This window comes from Pinus tabuliformis, chromosome J, assembly GCF_031772625.1.
Source record: "Pinus tabuliformis cultivar Carrire ecotype Pingquan chromosome J, CPIR1, whole genome shotgun sequence".
Classification (NCBI taxonomy): domain Eukaryota; kingdom Viridiplantae; phylum Streptophyta; class Pinopsida; order Pinales; family Pinaceae; genus Pinus; species Pinus tabuliformis.
The window spans coordinates 208,646,900-208,661,557 of NC_142295.1; the positions used below are offsets into that span (position 1 = coordinate 208,646,900).

General features: G+C 35.7%; 1 protein-coding gene across 6 annotated transcripts; it reads right to left on the reverse strand.

Moving 5' to 3' along the window:
• Window positions 1-650: 650 nt before the first annotated feature.
• Window positions 651-11,239, reverse strand: LOC149226422 (uncharacterized). Of its 6 annotated transcripts, none has more exons than XM_089377489.1 (3): window positions 10,409-11,239; window positions 9,738-9,805; window positions 651-688 (listed from the first exon to the last, which is right to left on the reverse strand). In XM_089377489.1, the coding sequence occupies exon 1, from the start codon at window positions 11,027-11,029 to the stop codon at window positions 10,481-10,483; it is 549 nt and encodes a 182-aa protein (XP_089233615.1). In that variant the 5' UTR covers window positions 11,030-11,239; the 3' UTR covers window positions 651-688; window positions 9,738-9,805; window positions 10,409-10,480. The 6 variants fall into 6 exon arrangements, with proteins under 6 accessions (XP_089233615.1, XP_089233610.1, XP_089233614.1 ...); XM_089377484.1 differs by having other exon boundaries at window positions 10,023-11,236; XM_089377488.1 differs by having other exon boundaries at window positions 10,019-11,236.
• Between the last annotated feature and the right edge of the window lie 3,419 nt (window positions 11,240-14,658).

The following is a 14,658-nucleotide window of genomic DNA, read 5'->3' on the forward strand; positions in this document are numbered from 1 at the left end:
ACCATTTTTCAACCATTTGTGCTTGGTATATAAGGTATCATGTAAAAGTAATGTGAATGTGAATGTGAAAGTGCTTGGTATATAAAATATTATGTGAGAGTAATGTGAAGCTGACTTTTTCTCAAAAGCATCAATTATTTTAAATATTTATTTTTATTAAACAACATAATTTTAAAACTTAATTTTATGAGTTAGGTTTTACACAGTCATTTTGGTTGGTATAAAAAGGCAATTAAATGTAATACAAGTAATGTAAATGCGAATATAAAGTTGAATATTTTTTTTATAAAAGCATAGTTAATTAGATTAATTATAAATCATTAAATCAGAAAATTATTGTTTGCAAAACTATCTGAAATAAAATGTTATAAGTAAAATACTCTAAAAAAACTGAAGCAAAAAAGAATTTAAGGCTATCCAAGACAACGAGACTCCTCCAAAATAGCTTTGGCCATGCTATCTTTGAAGGTTGTGAGAAGGGTCAACCCCCTCTCCAAAAAAAATCTGATTATGTATTAAAATATAGTTTTTGAGTGAGTACATAAAAATTAATAATACAATTTACAATTACAAATATACTAAGAAATATTCTTCTTAATATATGATAATTTTGTGCCCAAAAGCCTTTGCCAAAGCTTTTTGATCCTGACCTTTCCATCTACCTTTTTGATCCTGACCTTCTTGATCCCTGCATACAATAAAAAGATTATAATTTTGATAATAAATTTATTTTAAAATAATAAATAACAAAAAAATAAATATTTTTTCAAGAGGCCATCAAAATTATAGTCCATTAAACATGCAGTATGAAATTGCAAAACAATTCCATTTACCTTCTCATATATAATTTTTGTTGTTATAACACTCTATCGGGGTTTGAGTGAAAAAGCTTCCCATCTATTTTTTTTTTCTACCTGTTTCATATGATCAGAAGCTTTAATGTTTTAATAATAATTTTATTTTAAAATAATAAATAACAAAAACAATTAATTAAATACTTTAGAAAATAATGATTATAACTAATAAACATTTCACGAAACTGTAAAAGTAATTCCATCTCCTCATTTATAACTTCTTGTCAAAAGCTCTAAAGCTTTCCATCTATTTTTTTTCTACCTGTTTCATATGATAAGAAGCTTTACTATTTTAATAATAATTTTATTTTAAAATAATAAATAACAAAAACAATTAATTAAATACTTTTTAAAATAATGATTATAACTAATAAAAAATTTACAGTTTGTTCACAAAACTGTAAAGTAATTCCATCTCTTCATTTATAACTTCTTGTCAAAAACCCTAAAGCTTTCCATCTATTTTTTTATACCTGTTTCATATGATAAGAAACTTTACTGTTTTAATAATAATTTTATTTTAAAATAATAAATAACAAAAACAATTAATTAAATACTTTTTAAAATAATAATTATAACTAATAAAAATTTCACTCACCATTTCACATGAAACTGTAAAAGTAATTCCATCTCCTCATTTATAACTTCTGGTCAAAAGCCCTCTCTCCATCCACTTGTTTTATACCCGTTTGATAAAATAAGAAAATTAAACTTTTAGTTACAAATATGCTATTAGATCATAAAAAAAAAAAAAAAATATATCCTTTCATTGTAAATTTCACCAGTTATCGCATATCCAGTAAACAGAGATAAAATTAGTTATTATAATTCCTGCCGGGAAGATACTTTAGGAGCCATAGAATGGCCATTTACGCACCTCAAGATTGACTGTCAATCAAGGTAAGCAACTTTGTAGCTATATGGATTTGTGTTAAATGAAAAATAAATAAATAACAAAAAAACATTAAAATAAATTAATTATGTTAAAGAAACATGTTACCACCCATTGATAACGAATTAGTGATAGAAAAACATCAACGACCAAAAACTCTTGCCAGACTATCTGATTGGCCATTGCCCTCACAGAATATCAAAATATATTTAAAACATGTGTTACATTCATGTGCCACACACTCTGAGGGGAGGTCATTGAGCTCACACAAGTCACTACAGCTGCCTGGCCTGGCCTCTTTGAATCATGAGGGAAGTAACTCAGTAAGTTGATGGGAGAGCGATCAAGGCCCTACAGAACAAGACAAACCACTGAATTGAGTCTGTTTTGCCCTACAGCGTAGGTCAGGCTACTCAATTGAGTCTTTTTGCATTAATAGCGATGTACACCCATTATAAATTCGCTGAACCGGTACAGTTGGGAACCAAACCCATTGTACAATTCAGTATGTTTTACATATGGTACATCAATTGACCTGTACCATATTTGATCAAACTATCTATCAAGTCCAGAGGAGCTTATTATGCATGATTAATTTGATACTTTGAAAAGCTACACAACATTCAAAAAAGATAAAGATATTTCATTGTTGATTATACAGGATGAATATAGTGAATTTCCATCAGAGGACATGTGCAATTTACCTTCAAGAACAATAAAAATATATTTTTGGGTTGCCTGGAACAATAGAATATTCCCCCTACAGGTATCTTATGATATATATCAGTTTGGAGAGCATCAGACTGAAGATATATTTCAGGTTCCTGGAAGAGTAGAATATTCCCCATACAGCAGGTATCTTAAAGATGAGAGAGAAATAATAGTAAAAGAACTATTGGACATGTATCAGATAGTGTCTAGTAAAAGCCGCTGTCTATCCAGTAGTGTGACAGATCGGTTTGGGGAGCATCAGACTGAAGATCTGAAGGTTGCATGTTCGGTCCACACTGGCCACATTGTATTTTTGTAATTCATTCTTTAAAAGGTTTGTTGAACACTAAAGCGATAAATGAAGGCAATACAGGGAATTACTATGACAAAAGAAAAGTTCATTCCTGTAACACTCAAGCAGGCATCTGTCAAATACTGTAACAGAAGGTGAAACTAAATGACTTCATTAGTAACTTAAGTTTGTCTATCCAGTAGTGTGACGCCTACATTTGGAGAGCATCAGACTGAAGATCTAAGGTTGCATGTTCCGTCCACACTCACCACATTGCATTTTTCTGTAATCAATTCTTCAAAAGGTTTGTTGAACTAACTAGATAAATGAAGGCAGTCCAAGGAACTACTATGACAAAAGAAAAGTTCACTCTACATGGCAAACTGTAACACTAGTACTTGTAACAGAAGGTGAAACTAAATGACTTCATTAAGAACTTGTATGTCTATCCGTAGTGTGACACCTAGCCTTGGAGAGCATCAGACTGAAGGTTGCATGTTCGGTCCACACTCACCACATTGCATTTTCTGTAATTCGTTCTTCAAAAGGTTTGTTGAACTAAATAGATAAATGAAGGCAATCCAAGGAATTACTATGACAAACGAAAGTTCACTCTACATGGCAAACTGTAACACTCAAGCAGGCATCTGTCAAATACGAGCATCACACTGAAGGTTGCATGTTCGGTCCACACTCACCACATTGCATTTTCTGTAATTCGTTCTTCAAAAGGTTTGTTGAACTAAATAGATAAATGAAGGCAATCCAAGGAATTAATATGACAAACGAAAAATTCACTCTACATGGCAAACTGTAACACTCAAGCAGGCATCTGTCAAATACTTGTTACAGAAGGTGAAAGTAAATGACTTCATTAGAAACTTAAGTTTGTCTATCCAGTAGTGTAACAGCTAGGTTTAGAGAGAGTCAGACTGAAGATCTTAAGGTCCACACTCACCACATTGCATTTTTTGTAACTCATTCTTCAAAAGGTTTGTTGAAATAAATAAATAAATGAAGCAAATCCAAAGAATTCCTGCGACAAAAAAAAAAAAAAAAAAGTTCACTGTACATGTCAAACTGTACCAACTCAAGCAGGCATCTGTCAAATCTTGTAACAGAAGACTGGCTCTCACAGACTTTTGAAGTGAAATATGATGCCTTGAGCACTGACATGAACACTGTGGTCAGGCAAAACCAGTAGCCTATTGCTTTTCAAAGTAGAAATTGATTCACAAAGAGAAGCTTTTATGCATCTATGAGAAGGAAATATTGACCCTTATGCATGTTGTCGAAAAATTCAAACCATATTTATCCGGACAACACCTCAAAATTGGAAGAGAGCATGAAACTTTGAAGTATTCATTATCCCAATGAAGTTTTAGTGAACAAGCAGGAAAGTAAACTACAAGGCTTTTTCTTTGAGATTCAATACAAGAAGGGCATAAATAATGCTTCAGCCGATTTTTTATCTATGCTATCTATCACAGAACTGGGATGGAAAAAAGAATTATTAGCTGTATGTGCAAAAGATGAGAGGGCAGCTGATAGGCTACAAAACTCCAAAAAAAAACCTAGGAGGGCAATGGATATGCATTTTTAGGCAATCTGTTTTTTTTAATAAGAATTGCACATATCTAGTACCGAAATCTATATTTTCACAAGGCAGAGATAGAAGAATGCCAATCCTCAACTACTGTTGGTCAAAAGTTGACATTCCAGTGGTACAAGGACATTCCAAGGATCTGGAACTTCTCATGCAAGCTATTCAATCAAAGTCCTGATAAATGAGGGTATTTAGGCATTGAATAAGTAGCAACCTCTTGATCCACCAGCAAAGATTGACCATCTTAAACCTTGCCCTAAACTTGAAAGACTTCTCGATTGGAAAGAAGATGACAATTCAGTCTCCGTAAATTGCAATGGTTTTCGAATGGGAAAAAAATTTACCCTAATTAAACTCGAGTGGATCCAAATGATTGTTCATGGGAGATAGACTGTGAATCAGAACTACGCATTGGTATATCTACCGCGGCACAGACACCTTGTTTGGACATTGTAACAAAGTTACAAACTATGCAAATGACCAATTATCAAATCAAAATACTGAGTGCTAGAGACTGATAACAAAGTGACCAACCATTTATCAAATCAAAACATTGAGTAGCGCAGACTGATCACTAAGTGACCAATTTTAAATCAGAGGGAAGATACACAACCGATTACACTGATTAAGAAAACAAACAATACCATATACGTATACATAGAAACCCCAAGTACCCCAGATATAAGTTATAGATAAAGTTTACTGTTCGTCCCCACAGCAAATCCTGACACCCTTTCTTTGTGAAAAATCTAGACATTTCACGAGAATTGTGTGCCATAGAGCAGCCCAAAAAGTCTAGACACTTGATCATGATTAATCGTGTGAGTCATCAAATAAAAAGCCTGCTAATAAAGTCATCAAGCCTTTCTTCCAGAAAATTATAGACACACGCATCAATAAACCGTGTATTCTACGCTGCAAGACATGCTGAATTGGGTCTGTTCTGGTTAATAGCAATGTGTCACCCCTCCATTCCTAATTATTGGGAAAATTATAGACACACGCATCAATAAACCGTGTATTCTACGCTGCAAGACATGCTGAATTGGGTCTGTTCTGGTTAATAGCAATGTGTCACCCCTCCATTCCTAATTATTGGGTGCAAAATAGGTGATCGTGTCAATAAAAATCTTCTCACCATTGGCATCCAACGAACCAGAATGACCAGGTTCATCTGAATGTTTACTGGCCAGATGCTCTTGCACCCTTTTCCTCCCCATCCAGAATACCCCTCTTGCTCATAGCTTCATGGGCAGATCTTTTTATTTGACATCCACTTTCTGCATTTATTTCTCTTAGTTGAAGGGGAAACCCCAGAAGAAGGGATAGAAAGTAGATAACCAACACCAACAGTTCGGTTTGACTGCTCATAATACTGGCTCAGGATACCTCATAAGATAGGTTAAGAAAAAAAAGTTTAAATAGGTGTGTTACAGCACATTACTGGTAACGTTATCCTCTTACATCCATGCTCATTTCTGGCTCCATATTTTATCTACCTCACTGGTGGATTTCTGACACCTTTAAAATCCCTTACAGGCTCATTCCTAAAGTAGATTTAAGGATAAATTTTAAATTAATTGAATTTCTATCTTACTGATTTGATTTCTGACACCTTTAAAGTCCCTTACTGGCTCATTCCTAAAGCAGTTTTAAGGATACATTTTAAATCAATTATAATAAAGTCAAAAGACTAAAGGAATCTGACTCATTCCTAAAGCAGTTTTAAGAATGCACTTTAAATCAATTATAATAAAGTCAAAAGACTAAAAGAATCTAACTAGTGAATGTACCCTAGGGCCTACCTACATTACGCTCCTATGTTATAATTGTACAGACACTAAACACAGTGAAGGGACCCTGTTTAAATGCTCCTAAGTTATGACGGTATATAGACACTATATAGTGGCATTATAAATATTCAGAAAGTGCGAACATTTTTACATTTTCTTTGTCCACTTTAGCAGGAGATGGACTATGAGTTGGGATAAGAGTTATCCACCATGGTTGGTTGTTATAGGATGGGGAAAAGAATATTTGGGTGGTTTCCTTTTGGTGAAGTTTTTCTGCACTAACTTTGTACCTTTTAGGAGGGTTAAATCCTTTCCTCAACAAACTCATCAATGGATAACCGGGCACTTCCTTGTAAGTTATGAGGGAACGGGCACCACATTGCTTTGGGGAAAAATTAATAAATGGAACTTGTTAAAGGCATAACATATATGGATGGAATTAGATAGATAAAAATGTACTTGTAATTCTTATAATGTTGTTGAACAGAGAAAAATGGATTGTTGTTTGGGAGTTGTTTGATGTAAGAGAATATTTTCTTTGGTTTGGAGATAGGTTAATTGCTCTGGCTTTGACTACTTCTACCCCTAAAGGGAGATTATCAACAAACACAGGATACTCCAGTGTTACCAGTCTTACTCTCTAAGACTAGTTGTTATTGGCATAAATAAACACAATAGAAACATAAGGAATGAGCTGGGTTTCTGTCCATCTAAGATCAATATGCAAGGGAATGCAAAGCATAAATGCTAGTGTATTACTCTCTTAAATTGAAAAAACCTAAATGGCATTTTTATGGGCCTGGGTTACAGAAATGTTTGCAGTAGTAGTAGACTGAATAGGAAGGAAAATGTAGGAAGTACATTTCTTTTCAACCTTTTCCAAACCATTTATGTAGGGATTGATTTTGGACAAAAGTATACTAATTTGCTTCAGTTTAATATTGTGTAGAATGAAAAGAAAGAGCTTAGGGTGAACTACTTATTAGAACAAATCACATACCTAGGATTTGTCCCACCTTAGAGTAAACAAAGGTGCAAACCCTTGTCAAGTATTTGAACCTTCTTTCCTTAGCTATCCTAGGTAGGCCCCAAGCACACTTTGTGCCAGTTCACTGTTATAGGTAATAAAATGGTTAATAATCTGACTCGTGTAAGCTCAACATGGCATGGATTGTCTGTCACTCAACTAAACAAGAAACATCCAATAACCAAATTCTCTGTTTACAAAAGTGAAGCGACTAAAAGAATTGTAATAAATTTAACTCACTTATTGAACTTCTACAAACAATGTCTAAAAAGAAAATTCTGGAACCCAAAATTTTTCTACAAGTTTAAACATTAGAAGGTTTTATGCTAACAACACCAATTAATTGTTGCAAGTCACTGAATGGTTAATAATCTCTCTCCAAATAAGCTCAACCTATTAGTTTATAAACTCAACATGGCTTGGACTTCTGGTCAGTCTTTACATTTTAAATGTCCAATAACCAAAATCTATTTGCAAAATGCACAGAGGAAAAAGAAAAAAGAAAAAAGAAAAAAAAAACTCTAATAAAATTGCAATAAAATTCTACTTGCATATTGAACTTCTACAAAATAATAATAAACTAAAAATAAAACAAAAACACGCCAAAAACAAACAAACAACATTGAAAAAAATCTAAGAATATTCTGGAAATCCCAAAATTTTCTTTAGACTGGAGCATTAGAGGGTTTTATGCTGATGCTAAATCAGCACCATGCACGAGCCCCACTTGGATATGGTAGTCAGACTGAATATTAATGCCACTAAGCATTATACTACTTAATTCAGTAAGGTTAGCACTTACATTATTAATCTTACTAAGTTTATACTACCATTAAGGTGAAATTACAGTATTCAAGTGGAGAAGTTCAACCATAACACCAATTATACTCGCTCTTTATCAATGAGTACGCTCTAAAGTCATTATTCTTGATTTCCTCGTATGTCCATAGTATATAGTTAAGGTAACTAATGGGCAAATTTGAATCTTAACCAGTACAATAACGCTATGACATAAACAGTAGAAATACAAGAGTTATGTGCTATATAAAGCATCACTATTCCGAGCCTTACAGGTACCCTTAATTAGATTGCGTTAGTGTTGTAAAGGTTTTAGCTTGAGTGACTGGAGCAATTGACTGTACTCCATATTACCCTGCCACTAGCCCCATGGTTTATATTGTACTCAGTCGATACTAATATATTGTAATCTAGTCTATGCCCTTGGTATTGTATTAATTGGCTATGATATGCATGTAATTAAAGCATAGTTTGCATGTGAGCTATTATACATAGTACTATTGATTACTGGGGTTATTTACAGGTCATTTTATTCAGTCTTGTTGACCTGAATCACGACTAACTCTTTAATCCGAGTGCAGGTCATTCTATTCATTCTAGAGATTGGTATCAGGGTAAGGTGTAATTCCAGGCTAATCTCAATTACTAAACCATATAATAGTGTGAACACTAGAGCTCAATTAACATAGTAGCAAGTGTTATACGTCACAAAACAGCTTAAGCATACTAAGAACAAGCTGCATATAGGGCTAAGAACTCACTTATATCCATGAAAACCGGTATTACACTCTGATCACTCACCACGTAGTAGTTCTATTATCTCATGTAGCATTATCTAGAAGAATATTTGCTAGTTTACAAGTTGCTTATTTATCTATATAATGATGGACTCATACAGGGTAATAATGACGCATTTACGAGTAATATGCTGGTAGCTTAATTTTCTTAAGTGTACATGATAGCAGCGTAATTCAACTCTTAACATACCCTTAGTTATATGTCTAGTTAATCCAAGAATTATTTGTACTACTCGCCTCTACAGGTTGAACTTCTACAAAAAGTTTCTAAGAAGAAGACTCTGGAAACCCCAAAATCTTTTTTAGACTTGGTCATCAGAGGGTTTTATGCTGATGCTAAATCAGCACAAATATGTTGAAATTTCATAAATAAATATTCAAAAATAATAAACAAGTATCAAAAAAATAAAACCCCAAAAAATTGAAGAACCAAACACATCACAGATTATGAACATGTTAAATCAGCACAAATATGTTGAAATTTCATAAACAAATATTCAAAAAATAAAACCCAATAAATAGTACCAAAAAAATAAAACCCAAAGAAATTGAAGAACCAAACACATCACAGATTATGATCTTCTAGAAACAATTTCTAAGAAGAAATTTCTGGAAACCTGAAACCTTATTTAGATTTGAACACCCTAACACTAAATCAGTCTCAATTTATTGAACTTTGATAACAATACTCAAAAATTAAAACCTATTAAGACATAAACAGTACCAAAAAAACTAAAGACAGAAAAACTAAACCCATCAAAGATTATAGAGTCTTTCCCAACCAAAAACCAGAGACATAGAAGAACCAAACTCATAAAAAATTATAAAATCTTTCCCAACCCTTACATGCAAATGAAATTGGGAATAAGAAGCTTTTAACTAAAACCATATAAACCATAGTGCACATGTATCTAATCCCTAATCTTATGAGATAGGAGAGAAACCAAAAAGTTAACGTTAATCTCACCTGTAATCTCAAAAATACACCTCAGCCGTGTTTTCCCACGACTATTTATTGGTCATCTAGTTCTTCACCTGCACCTCAAGAGAAAACAGCACAAGTTAATCTAAAAGAAAAAAATATGATAAAACTTTCCGTAAAAAGCATTAATCTATATATTGAAATACAATTATGTCATCCTAAAATTCAAATAATATAATATTACTATCAAAAATTTAAATAACAAATAATTCAAATAACATAATATTACTATCAAAAATTTAAATAACAAATAAATAAAACAGTACCTACTTTCTCAGTCTTCAGAATTAAATCAATCATCCCGTCTTATGCTCATTGCAACATCGCCCTCCCTCTTAACCAAACAAACAAGTACCAACCTCTCAAACCAGAACCAAAAGAACAGCAAACAAACCCAAATCTAAACCAACCAGGAAAAGAAGGAAAATAAAATAAACAGAAACAAAATAGATTTAAAAAAAAAATGCAGACAGAAATTAAGCATGGCCATGCTCCAGAAAGAAAAGAAAACACAAAGTATCAAAATGCAACAAATAGCAAAATCTGTCCGGCCCTTCGGTCTAAACCCATCAAATTCCAAAATCTGTCAGGCTCTATTATCTAATTTGTTCTATCAATCTCCTTCTCCGCCAAGCTCCACAAAAAGATAAGCCCACCATTTCTCCAATCTTTTGTTCTCTCCTTCTCCGCCAAGCTCCAGATAAAAATAAGAAGGAAGCAATAGCATGTCAGAGGATCGAATCCCGGCGAGTGGAGGATCGAGACGGAGCAGCCACAGGCCGCCGAGGCTGACGCTCCCCATTCCCCCGCGCGAAGAGCCGTTCGCCTACAATGCCGTCCCGGTGCCCTTGCCATTGCCGTTGCCACCACCGCCTCCGAGACCGGCGGTGGCAGCGGAGCTGAATCCGTCGGAGCTGGAGAAACTGGGAATTCTGGGCTACGGCAGTCAGGGCAAGGTGTACAAGGTTCGGCACAGGGCAACCGAGACGCTGTACGCCCTCAAGGTCGTCCATGGCAACCACGATCTTTCCACCCGTCGCCAGATCGTTCGCGAGATGGACATCCTGCGGAAAACCGATTCCCCGTACGTGGTCAAGTGCCACGGCGTCTATGACAGGGGCGGTGAGATCCAGTTCGTGCTGGAATACATGGACGGGGGCTCGCTCGAAAAATGCGGCCGGATGCCCGAGCCCTTTCTTGCCGCCGTCGCGAGATAGGTTCTCCACGGCCTCAAGTATCTCCACGCCCACAAGATCGTGGACAGAGAACCCCACCATCTCTCCGATCTTCTGCTCTCCACTCTTGCTCTGTCGGCCAAGGTAGCAAATGAAAGGCCAGAATTCTCCACTCTGGCTCCTGCCGGCCAGCTGAGCAAATGCCTACCATCTACCATCTATCAGATACTCTCCAATCCGCCGCTAGCATGCGCACAGAGCCCAATGCGGCCTTTGACATTAAAATGTGTATTTAAAATATGATCTGCATTTTTTCTCTCTTTCACATCCGCACAGAAACCAATGTGACCGTTGAAATTAAAATATGGCCTCAAAATATGTACATTGAATTGTGCGCCATGTACTTGCAACTTGTATTTATTATTCTTTATAGTTTGGACTTGTCTATTTGTTACTTATTTTGAAAAATGTTTATAAAAAGAAAATAATAGGTTTATTAACTATTAAATGCTCGTATGGAGGCCGGCTCTACCATGGATGTCGAGGGGGTCATGGGCGCATCCATCTTCCATGCATCGTTAATCCGGCAGCCAGTTTTCTGTTTCTGGGAACGCAGGACCCACCAGCCTCCAGCGTGCATCGGGACCCATTTTCAAACCTCCCCTCGCGCCAAAAGACCATTTTCGCTATTCGCGCTCCCGTTCGAACCTGCTCTACCTCTGCAACCCATCTGGACGAAACACAGCCTCTGCAACCGCTCCCGTTCGAACCTGCTCTGCCTCTGCAACCCGTTTGGACGAAACACGGCCTCTGCAACCGCTCACAGTGGCTTCCCCCTCGCAGGGAATCCCGGGCTCCTGGTAAATTAAAAATACCTGTTAGTAAATTAAAAATCCCTGCTATTAAAAATGCCTGTTAATAACAATCAGAGGCATTTCATGAAATGTAGTTGTCTGACCACCGCAAATTAATCCTTGAAGATTTTATTGTGAATCAAGCCATGCACAATGAATTATACAACTTGCATCTAACTTGTATTGAAGAAAACAACTCTGCCATGCATACTAGCTTTAACCACTGCCATGCAGAGGAAGCTTCTTTTGTAAATCCTTCATTCTATTAATCATATGCAAAGGATGATTCCCGACATTTTCAAGTTTCTTTGTAAAATATTCTTTCACATTTAGAGACATGGGAAATTCATAAATCCATCAACCCTGATGATTACATTATGATCAAAACTCAAAAAATACAGAACCAATTACAAAGAAATTGAGGAAAAGAGAAAGGTCTTGGTTCCAAGACATAACAAAGTTCTGAGGTCAATTCATATACCTGCATAAAACCTTGCACTTTATTACATTGTTGTGAACATAAAATCCAGGCATCACCATGATTCTGACTCGGACAAGAACCTGTTTCGTTTGCCTCATGCCAGCATGTAGGATGTCCTCCATGTAGATTGAATCGAAATCAGTGAGTTTATCAACTCTGAATACAGGTAGGGGAGGGTGAAATCAAATAACCCTCTCCAAGCCTAGAGGATTCATATTATTTAATATGGAAAATGGGCACTAGAAAACTTCACACACTCCGTATATTCGATAATGTCTCTAGTCTCTCAGCGAACTCTTATTTCTATCACTCAAAACCTGCATCTCTTTTACTAGTATAAAATAGAAGATAGTCAAACACCAACTATACACTGGTAGGTATTCACAACGATAACCTTAGTGAATTAAGTAACCAAATAACAGAATTTTATATCAGAGAGAAACTTAGTTAAAAGTTTAGTAATGTAGTCCAATGGATCATTGTTGATTAAGTGGGCGATAAATAAACTACATATTTTTGTGATTTTAAAACAGAAAGTCCTGATCTGTTTCTCCAACCGACAAGGCCTAAGATGTTGTGAGATTATACTGAAGAAATAGAAACCTCGGAGGTATAGGGCACTTTGTACCTGCCCATGAGGAACACAGGATCACCAAACCCAGGTACAGGAAATTCAGGGCATTCTGCAAGCACAAAGCAAACACATACCTATTAATGATTAATAGGTATATGCTCCCAAACCAATAAAAACTGTTATACTCTCCCAAACCAATCCAGGAGGCTATTCGCAGAGTTGGGTTATGTTAGATTAATTTTGCAAAGCAAGAAAGAACGAAAATCAGAGGAATGCAACTGTAGCCCTGAATGAAACCAACTATCAATGTTGAAAATGCTTTCTAAAGATTAAATTATGGGCAAAGAAAAAAATATTATATGAAAAAGAAAACTTACACTTCCCACCGAAATAAAACATAAGAACATAATCTTCTCATCGCATTTTCTTCTTCAACATATGGTCTCTCTCTCTTGATTGAAATGCCAATGGTCTTTTTCTTGATTGAAATTTCAATAGTGTGTTAAAACCCTAGAATTACCTGAAATAAAAATAATAACAACTATTCTACTCTCCCAAACCAATCCAATCCAATCCAGGTCAGAGCATTGTCTAGTAGAGTTGGGGTATGTGGAGCAGCACCAATACCAATCGTGGCTGGAGGAGGTGGAGCAGCACTAATACCAACTGTGGCTGGAGGAGGTGGCGCAATAATAATTGTTGCAGGAGGAGGAGTGCTGATAGTGCTGCAAATCACTCACACCCAAGGTATCAGTAAACATCAATACTTCAAACTGAGGGTTGTGCAACCCAATACATGAGAAAAAGAAAAAGAAGAAATAAAGGGTTGTGAACAGGTTTTCAAGTTTATCCAATACATACCTCGACCCTGAAGTGTATCTGCATCTCCCATAGCTTGTAATCACATAGACCCAACATACAACTTCTTATCTGATAGAAAGTGTACAAGTAATAACCAGAACAATTATCCAATGCAATTAAACAAAACATATATACTTGTTTTTCTAAGGCTTGGAAAACTCTAGTTTAGAATTTTACACAACAAGATCTTCAATTTCTTGTTGCAAAAGATGGATGGCAAATTGAAACAACTGGCCAGTGCCAGAAAAATACTTGGCACCAAGAAGTAAAAATGACCAAAAAGTTACATAAACATTAGAGGGCAAATGCCATTAGATATCTACAGGTCAAATCATTACCATGCTAAGACTGCAATTTAGTAAGAGGCTAGACAATAAGCATCCTTCCTTTATCACCTTTAGAACTCACAGAACCAACTACAGAGCATTTGCACCAGCTTTGCTAATCAGATTAGGAAAGGCTAAAAATTGCCTTAAAAGGAAGCCAGTATCAAACTTCAAATAAATTAGCATTTTCACTGCAGATTAAGAAGAAGATAAACTTTTCACTTTGAGCTTATAATAAGCTGTAAATAATATTTCTGCTGCAATACTAAGTCAATCTTCTAATACCTATAATATATGAGGGCTAATCACAACATCAAACCTCTAAACCCTTTTTCTTTTATCCACAACGAAGGTACTAGAGTTTAACAGGAGGGATATTAAGTTCAAACTCATGGTAAACTTTGATCGAGGTGAGAAACTAGATAAAAGTCTCAGACCTCTGGTATGCCGCCTGTTAGCGCTCGAATTTGCCTCAGGCTGAGGAAGGCGAAACTCAAGGCAACATCAAACCAAGCTCAGCCTCGTAGCTAGCCCTACGAGGACAGGAGAGGACTCTCTCCGGGTCTATCTCGGCAAGAGGTCTTCAAAGGGGCTGAGATGACCGATATGAATACTGATTTTAGGCTAGTAAATTG